Raw genomic sequence first — 21,795 nt, 5'->3', positions numbered from 1 at the left:
TTCTACCACTCTTAGATACCTTAAAAAATCTATTCTATAATAATAGAATAACTGTTACAGCAGCAAGGTATTCATATTGGGAATTATGAACTTATATATTATAACAATATAAACAATATAAACATAAATTTACTTATATATTATAACAAAACAATAAACCAGCTGTCAGACCTTTGGTAGATTAATTAAAAAGACTGGACATGTACAGAAATTATTTAATCACAAAATATCCATCCTTACAGACAGCATGCATTGAAATTAAAAAATTATATCATAATTTAAACAACCAATTTATTTAAAATAGTTTTATTATACATAAATGGTTGACTTTTTATCATCATAAAAGAATGCTTTCAATCAATTTAATTTCAAAAAAAATTACCCCACAAATTAAACCCTTTTATTTCAAAGTTGGATAAAAATTGATATAAAACATGCAGATCAGTACAAATAAAACATTTCAGTCTCAGTCCACGTTCATAAAAAAAGTGTAATACAGTTCCAATATTTAAGCACTGTTTGAGCCCATAATGGTTTATATTATAGGCAAGTAAGTGGTACAGCCTTTCATGCCTCTGCATTATAAGCCTTTGCTTTAACCACTAAGCCACTTTGGAGAAATAGTACAATCGTACTTATAAATTAAACATATACGCATTAATATATTCCCCTTGCGTGTCGGGTGCCTTCGGTTGTGCGACCGAGGCGAGAGATGTTTCCATCTCTTTCCTTCTCTTCCTATTCTTCTTGTCCCAAGGTGCGTAAGGGATTTTGAGGTGGACGGTTTGGATGTGTAGTTTGACAGCGCTACTTTGCGTGAATCGACGTCCACAGTGCTGGCATTCATATCGTTTTTCACCTGTGTGTACCTTAAAAACGTTAAAACAAAATGTATACATTAAAAAATTTCAACAACTTATAAGTATGTATGTATGGAAGTAATAGAATCAACTGGCGGGTACAATCCTCATAACAGACTTAAGGTCATTGAACTTGAATTAATTGTTCGGGTCACGAAACGTTTTTATTGGGTTAACGTTACGGCGCGTTTCATGTGGGTCCAATAATCTCCAAAAATTGCGTGACGTAATACTTGAATGCTCCCTTATCGATGTAGTAGGGGTCGACTTGGCGCTGTCTCGTTTCTGAATACCATATTAGGCAAGTTATAGATAAACGAAACGATTTGTTTATCTATACTCCATAAATAATAAGCGTTATTTCAGCTGACGTGAAATAAATAATGTAAGTTCTAACCGTTTAAAATTCTAAAAATAATTACGTAAGCAATTCTTTAAAAAAAACTGCTATATATAAATACTCACGACAATGTGTCGATCTCGGTTGCTGACCATACTGAACCGACGATCGCAGTACGGACACGCGTACGGCTTTTCGCGCGTATGTGTACGCATGTGAACCATAAGGTTCGCGTATTGCTGGAAATATATTTAATGTTAATAATTGCCTTAAAAAAATGTGTGCGTGTACTAGTACTCACGTAAGAAGTGAAACTTGTTTATTACCTTAATTTTCAAAACTTTACAGAAATTGGTTAAATAAATTTAAATTAGATAAAGTTTAACAAAAGGCTTTTATACCTTATGACTACTAAGATTATAACAGAATTTCATTAATTGTTATATAATTATAACTATCATTGTCATCGTAATTATATATTTTTGTTATAAAAGAGATTCGACTCTTCGAATCGACCGTGGTGAGGCGTAACCGAAAAATGTGACGGTAATTTCTTTTCCAACGTCGATAAAGTTTCATTTTAATTGGTTAATAATAATAAATTTGGTTTTTTTATGTCACGTTCTAACTAAAGCTGTGTCCTTAACATGTGATTTTTGGTTCATAATAATGAAACTTTTTAAATTTAAAACTGCTCCGACGCGATCTGCGATCTAGCTATGTTTAAAATCTTTAATATAAAATATGTTTTTAAATACCCATATGCCTAAATGTATTAATCGCATAAACAAAATACTTTCCTATTCTTAAAATTTTGTTCTCAAAATACACATTACTACATTAACATTTGGCACATGAATGAAATTACCAATTTTGTCAAGTTAAATAAAAACACGCGAACTTAAGTGAATTAACCTATAAAAAGACAAATTGTATTTCTGTGATTCTCAGATGTAGAAGCTAATTCAGGATACTAGTCAGCTGTCAGATTTTTTTGTTACAATTATAAACATACCTTAGTGGTGTGTCCGCATATATCACACATGTATCGCTTTAGATATTCTGCGCCTGGATGTTCCGATTCGTAATGTTTGCGAGCTTGAACGTCGTTTGATAGGTATTTCTTACACTACGAATTAAAAAAGAAAATATATACAAATAGACATAGAAGATAATATTTAAGAACGATTTTGACAATTGAGATATATTCATATTTCCCTCCCTTTTTCATAAACAATAAATCTGTCTTTTCACCACAGCATAAACAAATCTTGACAGAAAATTACAAAACTATGATTAATGAAACCCAATTAGATTGATTCAGTTATATTATTAAAAGGGGTTTTATTATGTGTTATATATATATTAAACAACATATATGTTTAATAAGGGAAGAAAGATTAATACTACGAAGATATAGTGGAAATTTGTTTTTAAATAGGTTTGTATAAATACGGGCCAACACTTAACTAAAGGTTTTTGAAACGTCAAGTCGCCTGTGACAAAAAACATAGGACAAGAAAGAAATATTAACGAAAGCTAACAATATATCTCTGTATAACTAAGAAAGTATTTATTTGTTGTCTATTGATATTTTTCTGACAAATTATCTTTTTAAATTAATAAATAATAGATTTGTTAAAAACAACAGAAAATAATACTAACAATATCACAGTTTCCAGCCGTTGATGTACCGTTATTGAGAACTTCTGAGACGTCCCTTCGCGGTCTTCCTCGCGGGCGCGTAGTGGCCTTTCCGTTTACAAGGGTTTCTTCGCCACGCGATGGTTTTATTGAACTAAAATTAAATATTATTACTAAATATAAAACTGACGAATGACAAATTGATCACATTTTTTTTACGTCTGGTGTCTTCGTGTAGTCTCATTATGATGTAACCTTTAAGATTTTCAATAATATGGTTAAGACTATGATACAACTGAGAATGACTAAACTAAATTCAGTAATTCTTCTTCAGTCGCACTGTTCATTTCTGAAGGTCGTGTTAGCGGCGCCGCATAACTTCCTTCACTCTTCGGCAAGCCTTTGCGATGGTAAGATCCGTGACCTTTATTTGATCTGTACATCTAGTAGGGGATCGGCCTCGAGGTCTGGTGGCCTCCACTCTGCCAGTCATGATTTGTTTTTCTAGGCTTTCTGGATCTCTACATACTACATGTCCAAAAAAACTCAGGATGCGTTGGTAAAAGGTATCGAAAGACGAGTTTTTTATCTGTAACCGTTTTAGTATGGACACGCTTGTTTCCATAGCTGTCCAGGGAATCTTTAGTATCCGCCTCCAATACCACATTTCCAAAGCATTGATTTTTAGATATAAACGTCAATTTCGCCTGGACTTTTGTAATTAAAAGGTATGTACAAGTACTAAATAATGAATTTTTTAGATCATTTAAACACCTACACCCCACAGGAAAATTATTAGTACTTGGTCTTTGTTAGCACTTAATCATCATCATATGTATGGAGTAATCCGTTTTTGAGATATTTTTACTTTAAATACTATCAATTTTTATTTATATTGTTATTAATAAACAGTTACATACGAAAATAAAATACAGCCCTTAATTGAATCAGAAAATAGTACAAACATTAAAACCCTATTTTTTTAAAGACATCGTCTTTAATAAAAGGGATTTACATATGAATTAAATAAAAGATATGATTTATTAAAAACACTGACTAAATATAATAATCTAAAAAATTGTATTTTATGTACATAAATATATAGATATATTTCTGTGTGAATACTAGAAATGAAATAAATTGCGCATGATGATGAAGCTAGTGGGAGTGCCATGCTGTTGCTTTCGGGCTTCAGCCAATCGGGCAGGCACGACCGGGGCAGTACCACTGTCTCACAGAAAACCGGCGTGAAGTGATGCAATAGGTTCATCTTATTGTACTCGCGTTTCGTGCGGTGAGTGAGACTCCCGGAGCCCATCAATTCCCCCCTCCCCCAGAGTATGAAGATGCAGTTTAAACAGAGATTACCCCAGGGGGGTACCACACGTTTCCGCTGTGGAGAATCCCCCTCTGAGCGTCCATCATCGGAACAATCAGTATTCGGTGGTGGATGCACAGGCTGCCCTTCGTATTCTGGGGTGGGCAAAAACTGCTCAAAAAACTATAAGTTTCGATCTCGGGGCAAACGGAAGAATTTACCGAAGGCATCCCCTTCCACGCTCTCAGTGGACTTTACCAATGTTAGGGGGCTCAACTCTAATCTTAACGCGGTTCACTTTCACCTCGAAACTGCGAAGCCGGCCTTATTCTTCCTTACTGAGACTCAGATATCCTTCCCGGCTGATACTTCCTACCTCTCCTACCCGGGGTACAAATTGGAACATTCATTTGTGCCGCGGGCGGGAGTTTGCGTGTACGTCAGAGAGGATATCTGTTCTCGTCGCCTCGGGTCGCTTGAAGGAAGGGACCTATCTAGCCTCTGGCTGCGCGTAGACTGCGATGACCATCCGCGATTCTACGCATGCCTGTATAGGTCCCATAGCGGAAATACCGAAACTGAGCGACTCATTGAGCACATCCAAATGGCTACAGATTCCCTGCTCGAAGGGGTTCCTACCGCTGAAATCGTGATACTTGGCGATTTTAACGCTCACCATGCCGATTGGCTCGGTTCGGAAACCACCGATCACGCGGGAAGATCCTTTCACGACTTTGCTTTAGCTTACGACCTGTCACAAATGGTCCCTGCGATTACGCGAATACCAGATGTGGATGGTCATAAACCCTCTTTGTTGGACCTTCTGCTGACCTCACATCCGGAGACCTATCAAGTCTCTGTTGACCCGCCATTGGGTTCATCGGATCATTGTGTGGTCCGGAGTACTGTGCCTACTACGCGCCCTCCTCGGCCCCGTTTTTCGGGTTGTCGTCGTATTTGGCACTATCGGTCAGCAGATTGGGATGGGATGCGGTCTTTCTTTGCGTCCTACCCTTGGGGGCCTATGTGCTTTTCGTCGGAAGCTCCAGATTCCGTCGCTGCCTCTGTCGCCGAAGTGGTTCTGCAGGGCATGGAACTTTTTATTCCATTCTCTGCGGTGCCGATCGGTGGCAGGTCACAGCCCTGGTTTAAGCGTTCTTGCAAGGCGGCATCGCGTCGAAAGCGAGAATGCTTTAATGCATGGGCGGAGGCGGCGATATCTCGTGATGCCAATACCAGCGAACATAAAAAAGCATATAACTCAGCCTCCAGGTCCTTCAAACGGGAAATCGCTAAGGCAAAGTCAGAGCACATCGCCAGATTTGGCGAGAGATTGGCCCAACTCCCTTCTGGGACCCGAGCCTTCTGGTCTCTCGCCAAAGCTGTACAAGGGAATTTTTGTCAGCCATCGATACCACCGCTGCACAGAGAGGATGACTCGCTCGCCCACACTGCGAAGGAGAAGGCCGACCTCTTGGGCTGTCTCTTTGCGTCCAACTCGACTTTGGATGACCGGGGGAGATCACCACCGGTGATTTCGCGGTGTGATAACTCAATGCCGGAAATCACATTCCAGCAACGTGCTGTTCGCAGAGCACTATCTTCCTTGGACATTCATAAGTCGAGCGGGCCGGATGGTATCCCTCCAATTGTGCTGCGTACATGTGCTCCTGAGTTGGCTCCGGTCCTGACGCGCCTTTTCCGGTACCTGTACTCGCTCGGCACTGTCCCGAAGTGCTGGAAGACCGCTTCGATACATCCGATCCCTAAAAAAGGCGATCGCACTGATCCATCCAACTATCGCCCAATCGCAATAACCTCCTTGTTCTCCAAAATAATGGAATCCATTATTAATGGCCAGCTCTTGAGTTATCTAGAGGGCCACCAGCTGATTAGCGACTATCAGTACGGCTTTCGTCGTGGTCGTTCAGCTGGTGACCTTCTAGTATACCTTACTCATAGATGGGCAGAGGCAATTGAGTCCAAGGGGGAGGCACTAGCGGTTAGTTTGGACATAGCGAAAGCCTTCGATCGGGTGTGGCACAAAGCACTGCTCTCGAAGCTACCAGCCTACGGGCTTCCTGAGAAATTATGCGACTGGATCTCCAGCTTTCTAGCCGATCGGAGCATCAAGGTCGTCGTCGACGGAGCATGTTCCGACCTTAAACCCGTGAATGCTGGGGTCCCACAAGGCTGTGTTCTGTCCCCGACCCTGTTTCTTCTGCATATCAATGACATGTTGCAACTTAGCAACATTCATTGCTATGCGGACGACAGCACTGGGGATACTCTTTACACTGGCCGGGCAGGTATTTCTCGGGCAGTTGTCGATGAGTACCGGAACAAACTTGTGTCTGAAGTCGAAACTCTTTTACGTGGAGTCTCGGACTGGGGTAGACTAAACCTAGTCCAATTTAACCCCAAGAAGACACAAGTTTGCGCGTTTTCCGCGAAAAAAATACCCTTTGTCGCTACTCCTCTTTTCGAAAACACTCTTCTTGAAGCCACAGCCAGCATCGGAATACTTGGCGTTGACATATCGAACGACGTTCAGTTTCGCGGTCATTTGGAGGGAAAGGCTAAATTAGCCTCCAAAAAGCTTGGTGTGCTCAGCAAGGCGAGACGGTACTTCACTCCGGGCCACCGCTTGCAACTCTATAAAGCGCAAATACGGCCCCACATGGAATACTGTTCTCACCTCTGGGCGGGGGCTCCCCAGTACCAGCTCCTTCCACTTGACCGTATCCAACGAAGAGCGGTTCGAATCGTCGATGACCAATCCCTCTCCGAGCGGCTCGATCCTTTGGCGTTGCGTAGAGATGTGGGGTCACTCTGCATCTTCTACCGCATTTACCATGGAGAGTGTTCAGAGGAGTTGTTCGGATTAATACCTGCAGCTGAGTTTCAGCATCGGACGTCGAGGCAAAATACAAAATTCCACCCGTATCACCTCGACGTCCGACGTTCCACGACTGAGCGTTTCTCAAGGCAATTTTTGCCGCGCACCACCGCTATGTGGAACCAGCTGCCCACTGAAGTATTTCCGAACCAATTCGACTTAGGGTCCTTCAAGAAAAGAGCGTACAAATTCTTAAAAGGCCGGCAACGCACTCGCGAGCCCTCTGGCATTGAGAGTGTCCATGGGCGGCGGTATCACTTAACATCAGGTGAGCCTCCTGCCCGTTTGCCCCCTATTTTATAAAAAAAAAAAAAAAAAAAAAAAAAAAAAGCTGTTATGAAATATTTTTATATACTTACAGATTGGTTGAAGCGTGTTTATTAGAACTACCAAAGTGTGTGACGAAGGCCGCCTCACTTTGAAATTGTAGTTGACACTCAGCACAGTACAAAGAGCTAGTCGTTTCAATGTCCGTCTCCAGCTTGGAGCTTGCATCCATTTCCTATAAAAAAAAATTAAGGACATACGTGAAAAGTTCAAGTCAATTTATTTTTTATAACAGTCGTTATCGTGCCTTCGCATGGCTTTAGACCATTTTTTTAAGTGGAACTTCTATAGGTGCATGAGTGTAATTGTTTTACGGATGAAACGTCACGAAGATGTGAAGCGTCGAAGAAAAGGGAGAGAGCGATTAAGACCGATTGAGAGAGAGAGAGTGAGAAAATACACGCTATTGGTTTATGTATTCCTTTAGTAGTCACATATTAAAACTTTAGATGTCAATTCTGTCGCATAACGTCTTGTGCATTAAACGCAGATTTTTTATTTATTTATATTATCATTTATATTATTATCGTATACAGTGTGAATATAGATATACAAATACATGGAGTGATCATATAACTGGTACATGATCATCTATTGGGGCTTTTACATTAGTAATAATTAATTTACAAATACGTTTCACTTCTGATATGTGTACTTTGTACGCACGCACTTTTTTTTATTGAATTTACACTTACTGAAACCTTAACCCAAAGGAAGAATTGTTTCCCAAACGCCGTGTGCTACCAACGGCTGATTACCTACTTGTCTATAAATATGATGAAAAAAACGGATGAAACCCGAGACCAACATCTATATAGGATTGGCGTCACTGAATTATTATTATTAGTTTTCAGGTTCTTCCATGATTAAAGCGTCATTTAGACAAATGAAAGTAGGAATGTAGGAAATTCTTTATGGTTACTGTACATGCTCGTCAATAAACTAGACATCTTGGGGTAATCACGTGAATAAGTTGGTGTACGTAGTCTAGGTCAGGCGTCAGTGGGTAGGAAGGACTTTAAAAGCCCTATCTCGCAGTGTTTTTTTAAGCATTTGAAATAATTTTGTAAACATTTCTTATTTGTGATTGTCACACCGTTTACAGATTTACCATAATAATGTTACCATACCTATAGTCTTTGTGTTTAGCAATATTTCTCTTCTTTGGATTAAATGTGATTATTACTGTAGTCAAAAGTTCGGATATATATTATTTATACGAATATTGCTGGTACTTTACTTTGTCTCTGGTACTTCGTACGACATATAATCTGGGAATTTATTATGAACATAACTTACTAGTTTTTAAACATAAAACGCGACAATCGGACATTTTCCCCTATTAGACCGATTAGGCCGAAGTGCTAGCATAAAAGAATTCATTATCACTTACCTCTTTAGTATGTGCGATCTTCTTATGGCAATACAACCCGGATTCGCTCACGAAACTGTGTCCACATATCGTACATACAAATGTAGATGGATGCTTTATGCGAATATGGGTAAGACGGGTTGAAGCTTTTCTAAAATACATAAACAATTAAAATCTATTAGGTCTAAGTCTCCATGTGCCACTCCATCGAGGTCGTAGGACGGACGGAGCCAGCCACAGAACCACTGATCATTCTTGCCTATTAGAAAAACGATGACAAAACAGACACACAAATCTGAGCCCCAGACTTAAAAGATTGTAGCGCTAGATTTTTGTGATTCAGTGCCTATCCCTAAACAATTTCGTCAGGATCATCAGGAGAACCCTTCGGCTACAGGATGTGTACGTAACCTAGACAGATAAAATACAGCCATAGTTAACAAAGATTTAACGATAAGTTTTCTTATCAATATAACTAAAAGAATTATTGCACGAGACAACGAGGTAACGTCGGGATCGGACCTAGGATATATCTACTCTCTTTTAAAGTATTTTTTTTTGAACCTGGTATAAAATTATTGCCATAAAAAAATATTTTATAATTAATACTCACACAAACTCCTTATTACAATGTGGGCACGAGTACGTAACATTTTTATGCCATCTGTAATGCATTTTTGCTTGTCCTCTGTAATAATGAACATTTATTATTACAGAGGATATATATAACAATAGGCTATTTTTATTAAAAATAAAGTGTTATTGAGTGTAATCTGTATAAAACAGGTTTTAAAAAGCGCTATGAAGTGAAATAACTTGGAATAGACAAGTAGGTAATCAGACGTTTGTAGCACACGGCGTGTGGGAGACAATTCTTCCTTTGGCTTAAGGTTTCAGTTAGTGTAAATTCAATAAAAAAAGTGCGTGTGTACAAAGTACACATATCAGAAGGGAAACTTCTTTGTAAATTAATTATTACTAATGTAAAAGCCCCAATAGATGATCATGTACCAGTATATGATCACTCCATGTATTTGTATATCTACAATCACACTGTTTACAGAGACGTTATGCGACAGAATTGCCATCTAAATTTTTAATATGTAACTACTAAACGAATACATCTACCAATAGCGTGTATTTTTCTCGATATCCCTTTCTCACTCTCTCTCAATTGGTCTCAATCGCTCTCTCCCTTTTCTTCGACAAAAACGCTGAACATCTTCGTGACGTTTCTTATCTAGAAAAGCGTTTTGGCGGGTTTTTCGAAACTGAATTTAATTTGAACCGGTAGAATTAAAAATAACATTTTGTATTGGTTCTATAGCCACTGACTAATAAAAATAAATAAAATAATGTGAAATGCTTTTAAAATCTTAACAAAGAGATTTCATGTATAACAAATGAGTCCTCACCTACAGAAACACGTGAAGGGACATTCCTGACAGGAATACTTATGAATGTGACTCCTCGCCATATGTTTGTATATCTGTCTTGTATTTTTTACGTACACCTTGCAGACGTCACATTGGTATTGACCTGATGTCGCCTGGAATTGAAAAAAAACCGTCAAAATATTTCATTAACAGATAGCAAGTTGATGTTTTTGCGAATTTCTTGAACATAATTTAAACAATTCGTTAACGTTTTATTTTGGGAAAGTGCTATATAAACAAATATATTAGTTGTGGGACACAATGTCTTGCACATATTGTCTTCCATAATTTTTGTTTAAGTATTGGTTAACCAGTTTTGGTTCAAGTATGAACGATCCATAATAGAACTCTTTCTCTTTAACTCTTTCTATTAAAGACTTAAATGTAATTAATGTAAATTAAATAAATAAAATGATTAACTGATACAAGCTATCTTTTATAGGATAGAGATACGAGACGCCCATATATCGTCGCAGGCAATGGACACCCATTTTAGTGGGTGCGTTGCCGGCCTTTGAGGGAGAAGTATGCTCTCTGTTTAAACAAAAAGCTATTTAGCGAATCACATAACTCGACGGTCAGAGCTCCGCTACACCTAAAGAATTTACACAACTTCCTCCATCGGTTTTAAGTCGATTTCAAAGTTTAAGTTTAATCTTCTCTCGTAAACAAAATGCTACTAATATAATATATATTTATTTAATTAATAAAAATACAAATTTCAGTCCTATAAAGGTGACGCCCATGACCTATAGAATCGGACTGAAAACCTTATCTGTGGAGGAAGGAAGGCGCTCTGTCCTAAAGGGAGGATATTTGAAGTTTGAACAGTCTTACTTCCAACTTTCCCAAAAGGCTTCCCTCCCCGTAGCTAATATTGAGAAGATGTATATAACTTGATTAGCGTAATTTAGGGTATGACGTCATCGCAGTGATTGTAGGTGTCGCATACACATTAAAAAAATAGGAATTTAATACATACCGGGTCATGTTTCTTCATATGTTTATCGTACGTAGCCGGTTCTCGAAAACCTTTATAACATAATTCACATTTAAATGGCGACTCTATGTAATTCTTCGATTGCTGTCGCTCCTTCACAAGTCTGTATTGATCCTCTTGGCTAACAGGCAAACATAGAGGGAAATCCGAAGGTAGTTTTTTCCTCTTTTGAGCGGAATGTGAGTAATTTTTTGCTTTTCTCTTTCCAAGTTTGGACTTTGGAATGTCTTTAAGATGATTCCAAATATAATGTGACTTTGCTGATGTCCTGTAATAGTTTATATATTTTAACTTTTATCCTTCTTCAAGTCAAATATATTTAATTAAAAATTAAGACCAGTATTGGCTATAGCATGCGACCCTCATGTCTGAGAACTTGTGTTCACATCATGGCACCAACGGAAAATTAAGACTTACTATGATGCAAACATCCTGAGGACACTGGGATGTCTTAAAACCAAAAAAATCGATGACGTGTCAAACATAAGGCTGATCACCTACTTGTCTATAAAATAAAAAATATGGAACCTAATTACCCTAATATAAAACACAATAAAATAAAACTATTTTTATTAATATTATTATTCAAGTCCAATAATTGATTCAAACTACAGAATCAGTTCCATTTATTTTAAGTTCATTTAATGAGCATAGCTAATTGTATGAACAATATTAAGAAAACTATTTTTAAACATAAACCAATGACAAGCCAAAATCACCTGACAATAAAATAATTCTTTGTCACATATTTTTAAAATAATTGCCATACAAAAAAGTAACTGAGTGTGATGTTCTTTCATTACAACTATTTTACTGTGTTAAAAAAACTACTAAGCAATGTTGGCAAAGGACATAAAAGGATGGCACAGGTGACAATGGCGATTATTTTTATTTATTATTTCTATGGCACCTGAGTTCTGTTGAACATTGATGTATGGGACACATAGTATATTTTTATTATTAGTGAAACAATATTTACTTAAATCTGTAACTAAATCTATAAGACCTTGTTTTGTTACAAGTAAGTGCTTAAATGACTATGGAATGCCATCAAATCCAACTATGTTTTATGCATAACATGAATATTATGAATAGATTTATTTAACTAACTTAAAGTTCTCACCTATCAAAACTGACTTCTGGGCATTTTTTACATAGGTACTTGTATGTATGTTTTCCAGATATATGTGTCTTCAATTGAAATGATGTCTTGTAATAAAAACTACATAGCTCACAAAAATATTTACCACTCAAACTCTGAAAAAAAAAACTTCGGGCTAAATACAAAACCAGGTAAGAAAATATAACAATATATGTAAAATAAAGAGAGTGGAGAGTTAGCTAGCTATAGGAGAGGCCAGCTAAGAGTAGTTCACAAAAAAATTAAAAAGACATCAGTGTAACTTATACACTTCTTTAAAAAATTGGAATAACATTTAAATGGAACTCCAAAATTTTATTTGTCCATTAAATATTCTTTTTCAATTTATTTTTTAATTTCAAAAAAGTAATTAAATTAAAATGTAATAGTCATTATACAAGACTTACAGTATCATGCATTCTCATATGCACTTTTAAACGAGCCTCTGTGTAATATGAGTTTCCACATACTTTACACTGAAACTTTCCTTGAGACAACATTTTATATATTTCTGCAACAGCTTCTGCTTCTTTTCTAGATATTGGCATAACAACGGCAAAATCCTCCTCTAAGTTGGAGCCATCAACATCATCATTATTATGTGAATTATCATTAAAATAGTCATCATCAGATACAGTTTCATCCACTAAATTGTTAAATGCATTAGTTTCACTCACTTCAGTTACTTTAGTTTCCATATGTTCTGGAGGAGCTTCATCATATAAGGTGCTATAGTGCAATGTTTGTATTTTATTACATTCTAGAGGTACCCGACTTTCTTTTAACCATTTAAATTTAACGACTTCATATTTTACTCTTGGATTATTTGATGCCAAATATGATAACGCAGGATTAATTTTAAGTCTTGGTTTATTTAATGCTTTTAAAACTTGCTCTGTGATCTGAAAACAACCAATCATACTACTAAATCTTTAATATGAAGATTAATAAATCATTTAGTAAAACTTCATTAAAATAACCATTGATACACATCAATTAAAAGAACAAATCAATACATTAAAACCTTACCTACCTCACAATTTGTGTTCAATATTTCCAGTAATGTATAATAAGCTCTTTGACACTTATTTCTGAACTTCATAAATTTTTTTATGAATGTTGCACACTCTATACAAAGATGGTGTGGTAAACCACTTTCTGAATTTGTCTGAAAATAAAAGCAGAAAAAGCATATAAAATCCTGCATTATATCCAACAGATAATTGAGCTATGGTAGGTAGTAGTTAGGTTGAGTGTGCAATTATCAAAAATTGTTAAAAGAGAGAAAATTGATAAATATAAAAAAAATCTCATTTCTTTTTATGGATAATTTAACATGATATTAATGGGAAAATTATTTTAAACACTCCTGCACATTCCCTTGCTTAATAAATGTTAAAATATAAACAAAACAAACCTTCAGACCGGAAATGAGATTGTATTCATGTCTTAATTGACCACTATCTATATTCACAAATTTCACACCTGTACTAAGGCATACAGAACATGCTTTTAATTCGTACATGTTCCCGAAGTTTATGAATGTTTTTTATCTCATACTTTGAAGAAAATATTTAACTCAGTATAAATAACAAAATTCCTCAAGTTCTCTAACCCCAAAGATTATAGTTACGGCTAGGACCACAGAGTACAGACTACAACTAGGACCGTAGAGTAGGAAACTTTAAAATTCGAAGTCGCTTCTGGACGAGTTTGAGTTTTAGTTAAGTCTTACAGGGTACAGTGCACATCGAAGAAGGAGATTTATCATATTTTTTATTATAATATATTGTTTATTTATCAAATTTTTATTATAATGTATTTTTTTTGAAGTTCGAAAATTGGACAATTGCTTAACATTTTTCTATTTTCTATAGTAGTGATAAGTTTTACGAATAAGTTTATTTAATAAAAGATTTTTGCCATAGTAAACCATTTCTGATTTAAAGAGAACTAACATCGTTAAAAGGATGCAAGGAAGTCACCAAAAAATAGAAAATTGATAAGTAGATTGCATTCGCTTCTACTTATTAATTTTCTATTTTTTGATGACTTGTGAAGGGATATTCATAAATTATATGAAAATTATGCAGTTCTTTTTTTTCGAAGTTGCAGCGAAGACGGTTTAAAATGGAATGCTTTCGGGATATTTACCGCGTCATAAGTCGATAATTAATTTAACTATATCGATCTCGCAAATATGTAAACAATTTCAATTGTCCATCTTTTTTCCAAATGGTCCAATGTTAATCTATACATACTTTTGGCAAAGTTTCATAAGAATCTGAATCCATATGTTTAATTTACCAAAATGAAAACGTCTCTGTGAAGAACAATAAATACAACGAGACTCAAAAAGCCCATTAAATAATAATGTATATATGCTATTTCAAAAAAGAGTTTGCAAAATTTAGTGATCGTCGGCTCCATAGGTTTCATAAAAACAGAAAAAAACAATAGTTGATTCTAACTAAAACAAAATCTCCATGTCATATTCATGATTGGTTTGAATTTATAAATTTTAAGTTTTTCCATTATGTATATTTGATAGACAAACATTTTACTACGGTTATCTTTGTTGGCGACTCGTAAATATAAATTGATATAGATTATACGACTCTATAATTATAAGATAAATAAGAATATTTTTGGCAGGTCATAAGTAGAAATTGAGTATGAGTTATAAGTTTGATGAGAATATTGTTGATAGCTTATAAGTAGAAATTAAGTATGTGTTATAAGTTCTATAATTAAAATATGTAAATAATTTAAGTATGAAAAATGGTTAATAAATAAATGAATAAAATGCTTCGCCGATCAAAAGGGTCGCATAGCTCTCGTCGCGGTATACCGGCGCAGATGTTTGTAAGCGCAGCTTTCGTCGCGGTATACTGTTCGATTACTTAAGCTCGGCGAGATCTACGCAAAATTCTCTTTCCTCTTTCCACTGACTACGAACTGGGACCCACGAATAATCGGCGAAGCAAGAAACAAGATCAAGGCGCAGTTTCATTTGAAGACAACGTCAAACAATTACGCACTAGCAGGGGTGCGTGGGTTAAGGCGGTGCCAGCACTGCGTCAAACCGTCTTGACAAAACGTACGAAGTCAATCCCCACCGGTATACAAACCACGCCGAGGAACTTTGGTTACTGCACGGGTGTATTCAAACGACATAAACGTAACGACGACTTAAACGTAATATCCCGTGCAGGCCCGAGTACCCGAGGTGTCGTAGGGATTGGCAAGAATAGCGGTACGTACGAAGTCAATCCCCACCGGTATACAAAGCCGCGCCGAGGAACTTTGGTTACTGCACGGGTGTTTTCAAACGAACACATAAACGTATTATCCCGTGCAGGCTTGAGTCTCTGAGGTGTCGTGGAGGTTGGCATTCAACAAGTGGTCCTTCGAGCCGGATCCTGCAACGATTGTCATCAAGAAGTGAATATTTCGAAAAGAAAATGCCAGTCACAAGGTCACAGAACGGGATGCAGCGAGGGGAATCGACGTTAACTGTTACCTCCGCTACTACGTCCGAAGCCACTCGGATTACAAGAGGAGAGATAACGATAGAGCAGTCCACGTCGACGAGCGGAGCCAGCCAGCCAGATCAAGCATTGACTCTGGCACCAGCGGGTTCCACAAAGCGGGCCGCATCGAGAGCCGTATCCAAAGCCAGCTCAAGAAGACAAGCCGAGGCCAGAGAAGAGCTGGCTCGCAGCGAGCTGCGGGAAGCGCAGGCAGCAGCACGCCTGGCCAGAATACGGTTAGAAGCAGCCACGGAAGAGGAAGACTCCGTTATAGAAGATGTCAGTGATAACCATAATGAAAAGGTCGAAAACTGGATGCGCACATCGGCACAAAGGCCAGAAGAATTAGAAACAAAAAGCGACAAGCAATAGCTGACGTAATAAAGGAAGCCATGACGACACATGTAGCGCCGCAACCGAAGTACATTCAAGAGCTGCCAATATATGAAGGGGACAGCTCCGAATGGACGGCGTTCCGGGTCGTATACGAAGACACTTTTCCGATGTTCACTGGCATTCAGAATATGGTGCGGCTATGTAAAGCGATTAAAAGCAAAGCGAGAGAAAGCATTAAGAGCCTCCTGTACTAAGAGGCAATGCCAGAAGAAGTAATTAACGCTTTACGCCGAAGATTTGGTAGACCGGACGCGCTGGTGTTAGCTGAACTTGAGAAATTAAAGGCGCTTCCTAGAACGACGGAAAATCCCAGGGACATATGCGTATTCGCTAGCCAAATCAACAATAGCGTGGCCGCCATAAAGGGATTGAAGAGACCGCAATACCTCTACTCACCCGAAATCGTGAAACTTGTAATAGAGAAGATGCCTCCAATACTTAGATTCAGGTGGTACGATTTCACGGCTGAGAGGGAAGAGGAATCATTCTCTGATATCCAAACAATAAGCAACTTCCTCAATTCAGAAGCGGACAAATGCGGCGCATTCGCGGTACTCGAAGACAACAAAAGTGTACGACTGAGCGCAGTGATAAGAAGGCCAGTGAAGCAAGCTACTTATAATGTCGCTGAAATGAGTAGACCAGAAGAAATCAAGTTCCCAGACTGTGAAGGCACCCATAAACTCAAAGACTGTGAAAGATTCCTGAAGGCGGTAGTCAACGAGAGATGGGAAACAGTTAAGAGGCTTAAGGTCTGCTTCAAGTGCCTCACTGGGAAGCACCGAAAGGAAACATGCCGAAGACCACCGTGCAAGACTTGTCGAAGATGGCACCATAGCCTATTACACGTGACGTCGGAAAGCGAACGATGTCACGATGAGGCAGCGCCCAAGACAGCGACGGTCAACACAATAAGCACACCGAAAGCTATTCTAAAGATGCTTAAGGTGGAGATATATGGACCGGCTGGGAGCAAACAAGTACTGGCGCTGCTAGATGAAGGCTCAACGGTTACACTGCTTGACGAAAACGTGGCTTCGAGCATCGGCATCCAAGGCCCTCGCGAAATCCTTAACATAGAAACTATCGGCGGAGGGCAAATGCAAAATCATAACTCCATGATTTTAGATATCGAAGTGAAAGGGATCAAGCAAAGCGAGAAGTGCATACTCAAACGGGCAATAACTATCAAGGAGCTCAAATTAACCCCACAACTCGTAGATAAAACCCGACTAAAGAAGTATCATCACTTGCGGGGTTTACTACAAGACGTGTGCTATGAAGCTGAGGCGCCGAAGCTGCTCATTGGCCAAGACAATTGGGAATACATTGTCTCGTTACGAATACGACGTGGGAAGTCAGGGCAGCCGGTGGCGTCACGAACAAAGTTAGGATGGGTTCTTCACGGTTCCGACAGCAGCGGCGTGTCACCAATCAATTGTGTGAACACATGTGCACACGCAAGCGTCGTCGAAGATAAAATAGATCAGCTGGTGAGGGAACATTTTAGTATTGAGTCCTTGGGGGTTCAGCCGAAGAAGCCTTCTACGGATATAGAACAGCGAGCGCTTGAAATATTAGCAAGAACCAGTCGACAATTGGAAGATGGCAGATACGAGGTCGGACTATTGTGGAAAACGGACGACATACAACTTCCAAACAATTACGCAGCAGCTTTCAACAGATTTCAAGGAATAGAAAAAAAACTGGGTAAGGACGCTAAATTAAAAAATGAATATAGCGCGCAGATAGAGAATCTGTTGAAAAGTAAATGCTGAAGAAGCACCAGCCGACTGCACATCCAACAAAAAGTGGTACCTGCCTCACTTTCCAGTGGTTCACCCCCTTAAAAAGAAGCTGAGAATTGTCTTCGACGCCGCGGCTAAATACAATGGAGTCAGCCTCAACGACGTTCTGCTGTCCGGTCCGGACTTACTGCAGTCAATATTTGGAGTGCTACTTCGATTCCGTCAAGGTCCCGTAGCGGTAGCGGCCGATATAAAAGAAATGTTTCTGCAGGTGAAAATATCTGCAGAAGATAGAGACAGTCTCAGGTTCCTATGGCGGAAAGACAAGGAAGCGCCAGTGAAGGAATATAGAATGTCAACGGTGATTTTTGGAGCTGCGTCGTCACCTTGTACCGTGATTTATATAAAAAACAAGAATGCAAAGGCCTTCTTACATAAATATCCGGAAGCGGCGCAAGCAATAGAGCGGAATCACTATATGGATGACTATTTGCAAAGTTTCCATAGTATTGACGATTGCAAACGAGTAATGCAGCAAGTCGACTTCATTCACAAGAAGGCGCACTTCGAGCTACGAGGATGGGCGTCGAATAAAAAAGAAATCGTAGATGCCGGCGGCGAACAGGAAGTGCACCTAGGTGAAAACGAAGAAAAGACCCTGGGACTGAGATGGCTGACGTCAGAGGATTGTCTTGGATTTAAAAGCCAGTTTAGAAGAATCCCTGACGAGGTGGAACGAGGCATGCAGACTCCAACAAAACGAGAAGTCACGGGAGCTGTGATGTCTACCTTCGACCTACTCGGACTGCTGTCACCCATTCTCATCCAAGGGAAGAAGCTCATCCAAAAGATATGGCGCAGTGGTGTCGGATGGGATGACCAAATAACTGAATACGATACCGAGGCTTGGAAAAGCTATCTAGAGCATATCAGTAGAATACAAGACATCCGGCTGCCGCGATGCATGCACCATTCTGCACTGAGGGGGAGCTGCATACTTTCACTGACGCGAGCGAGACAGCGTATGCAGCCGCAGTGTACTGGCGCACTAAAGGTAAAGGAAAATACTTAATAAACCTCGTCGCAGCCAAGTCGCGAGTAACGCCTTTAAAACCAGTCTCTATGCCGAGACTTGAACTATAGGCAGCTCTGTTAGGTAGTAGACTAGCAGATTCAGTGGCAAGAGAGCTCGACCTACAAGTTACAAGGAAAACCTTTTGGTCGGATTCAAGTGTGGTCCTGTCCTGGATAAAGGCAGATCCCAGAACGTTTAAGACCTTCGTAGCGCATCGAATTGCGGAGATAGAGGATCTGACGAATTCACAGGACTGGAGGTGGATGCCAACAGCGGAGAATCCTGCCGACGATGCGACCAGAAGTCCACCAGAAGAGTTTAATGCGGAACATCGGTGGTTCAAGGGTCCAGATTTCCTGTCGAAAGGCGAAACAGAATGGCCAGCTCCACGAAGCTTTAAAGAGGAAAAATGCGAGGAAGACAGAACGACGGAACAGGTCAATACAATTCACCACAGCGAAGTAACACCGGTTCCTGAAAACTGTTCATCGTGGACGAAATTGTGGAGATCCACTGCCAGGGTACTACAATTCATCAATCTGTCTAAAGAAAAGAGGCCGTCGAACCACGAACGCTGCAATAAAACTGCAAAAATGAGGCGACACTTCCTTCCATTAGATGAAACGCATCTACACAGAGTACGGATGAGGTTCTAATCGCCCAGTGTCAGAAACGCAGTTTCGAACAAGATATTAAAAACCTTAAACAAGGGCGCAAGACAGATAATAGAAGCCAATTGAACAGGCTAGATGTCACTATGAAAGACCAATTCATAAGACTTCAAGGCAGAGTAAGGAACGTAGCGGGCGTTGACAACAACTATTTAACGCCCATAGTACTGGATGGCAGGAGCGCTATCGGGCGATTGATTATCAAACACTATCATGAAAAGTTCAACCATGGTAATCAAGCCACGGTAATGAACGAAATCCGCCAAAAATACTGTATGTTGGGTTTGAGATCAGTACTGCGCAGTATACAGCAAAACTGCCAACATTGTAAGCTAAAGAAAGGTAAACCAGCGGAGTATCCGGCGGGCGACTTACCTCAAGAAAGACTCCGACATGGTGAGCCCCCCTTCACGTGTACAGGTGTGGACTACTTCGGTCCAATGCTCGTGGCAATTGGCAGACGAAGAGAGAAGAGATGGGGAGCCTTGTTTACCTGCCTGACCACGAGGGCAGTACACATCGAAATAGCGCCCAGCCTGACGACGGACTCTACAATAATGGCGTTAAGGAGATTCGCCTCACGAAGAGGAATGCCAAAAGTAATTTATTCCGATAATGGAACTAATTTCGGTAAGGCTAATAAAGAACTCCAAACCGCCATTGAAGGGCTTAAAAGAGAGGAAATCGTCACGGAAGCGGAGAAGGTTGGCATACAGTGGAAATTTATTCCTCCCGGCGCGCCGAATATGGGAGGAGCTTGGGAACGATTGGTGCGCTCCATTAAGGTTGCACTGGACGCTACATTAAAGGAGCGCGTTCCACGAGAGGAGGTCCTGCATACGTTGCTGATGGAAGCAGAACATATGGTCAACTCCAGACCAATAACCAACCTCGCTGACAATTTAGAAGAGGAGGCGCTAACCCCAAATCACTTCCTCATTGGACGATCCAGTGGAGCTGCGCGCGTAGGGCATTTTCCTGATGCGAAGCTAGTGGGCAGAGAAGCTATTTTGGAGATGATATTCGTGATAATTCAGTGGCTCGTTTCCTGTACTTTGAATCCTACAACCGTTCTCTTTCTGCAGACTATAATTTTGGAGATTGTGGTTCCTATAATATATAGAATAATGCGACTAGCAACCCTGGCCTCAACCAATGATGCTAACTTGGGGATTTCCCTGGGGTTTTAAGGGGTACATTTATTTAGTGATTTTTAGGGAATACTGTTTTTAAAAAACGCACGTTTCTATACAATTTATTATAATCCTCGAACCCAACAAAGAAATGAAACCAATTATTAACTCTAAGCGCGGCTATAACTAATATGCCAAGATCGAAATAAAAGCTCAGTGGTTAAAAAAGTATAAAAAGTTCTAAAACTAACGTATGAAAAGAAGGCAAAACTAAAATAATATATGCCTGAGAAATATATTCATACTTCAATACAAATTATTAGGTTATTAATTGATATAAATAAATGTGTAAAATGCACTTACATAACTGCAACAGCATATGAATGTATTTTTAATTTATAATTGAAATAACCTCTCAAATGGAGTGTACATTAAAAACCTTGCGGGTTTTTAGGTATATTTAGGCGGCAAAATTAGCTAAAGTGGCTCGTCCGTTAGGATTTACTATTTTATATATATTTATCCTGCGAGAGTGCCTATCAATCTAGAAAAATAATATTTAAGTCAAGGCCCACTAGACTTTAGTTCGGCATGAAAATATTAAGGCTTGCAATAACTTTATTAGGAGTGAGGCAACAAAAATATCCAAACAACATTATTACTGTCAGTTTGTGTATTACGAAAACACAACTTAAGCAGATTAGACCAAATTTTATAAAACATAGACAGCTAAAACCTTTTAAGGTCTGGGCCTCAGATTTCTGTATGTTAAATGCGCACAAAGAATAAAAGTCGATTAGTGCACAGCCGGGGACCGAACCTACGACCTCAGTGATGAGAGTCTTACGCTTATGCCACTAGGCCAGCACTGCCCATTTATATTTAATTTCAATTGTAACTAG

General features: G+C 39.1%; 1 protein-coding gene across 2 annotated transcripts; it reads right to left on the bottom strand.

Moving 5' to 3' along the window:
* Nucleotides 1–237: 237 nt before the first annotated feature.
* Nucleotides 238–21,517, bottom strand: LOC123720785 (zinc finger protein 91-like). Of its 2 annotated transcripts, none has more exons than XM_045677547.1 (13): nt 21,257–21,517; nt 13,371–13,505; nt 12,745–13,239; nt 12,320–12,453; nt 11,179–11,464; nt 10,176–10,309; nt 9,374–9,448; nt 8,782–8,911; nt 7,421–7,563; nt 2,866–2,998; nt 2,216–2,329; nt 1,326–1,439; nt 238–869 (listed from the first exon to the last, which is right to left on the bottom strand). In XM_045677547.1, exons 2-13 carry the CDS (start codon nt 13,437–13,439, stop codon nt 636–638), a joined length of 2,061 nt encoding a protein of 686 aa, XP_045533503.1. In that variant the 5' UTR covers nt 13,440–13,505; nt 21,257–21,517; the 3' UTR covers nt 238–635. The 2 variants fall into 2 exon arrangements, with proteins under 2 accessions (XP_045533503.1, XP_045533502.1); XM_045677546.1 differs by lacking the exon at nt 21,257–21,517 and adding an exon at nt 13,755–13,989 and having other exon boundaries at nt 239–869.
* Nucleotides 21,518–21,795: the final 278 nt, after the last annotated feature.

This window comes from Pieris brassicae, chromosome 2, assembly GCF_905147105.1.
Source record: "Pieris brassicae chromosome 2, ilPieBrab1.1, whole genome shotgun sequence".
In the NCBI taxonomy this organism is placed as follows: domain Eukaryota; kingdom Metazoa; phylum Arthropoda; class Insecta; order Lepidoptera; family Pieridae; genus Pieris; species Pieris brassicae.
Note: the sequence above shows the minus strand (reverse complement) of the source record. Positions and strands in the feature narration are given on the sequence as shown.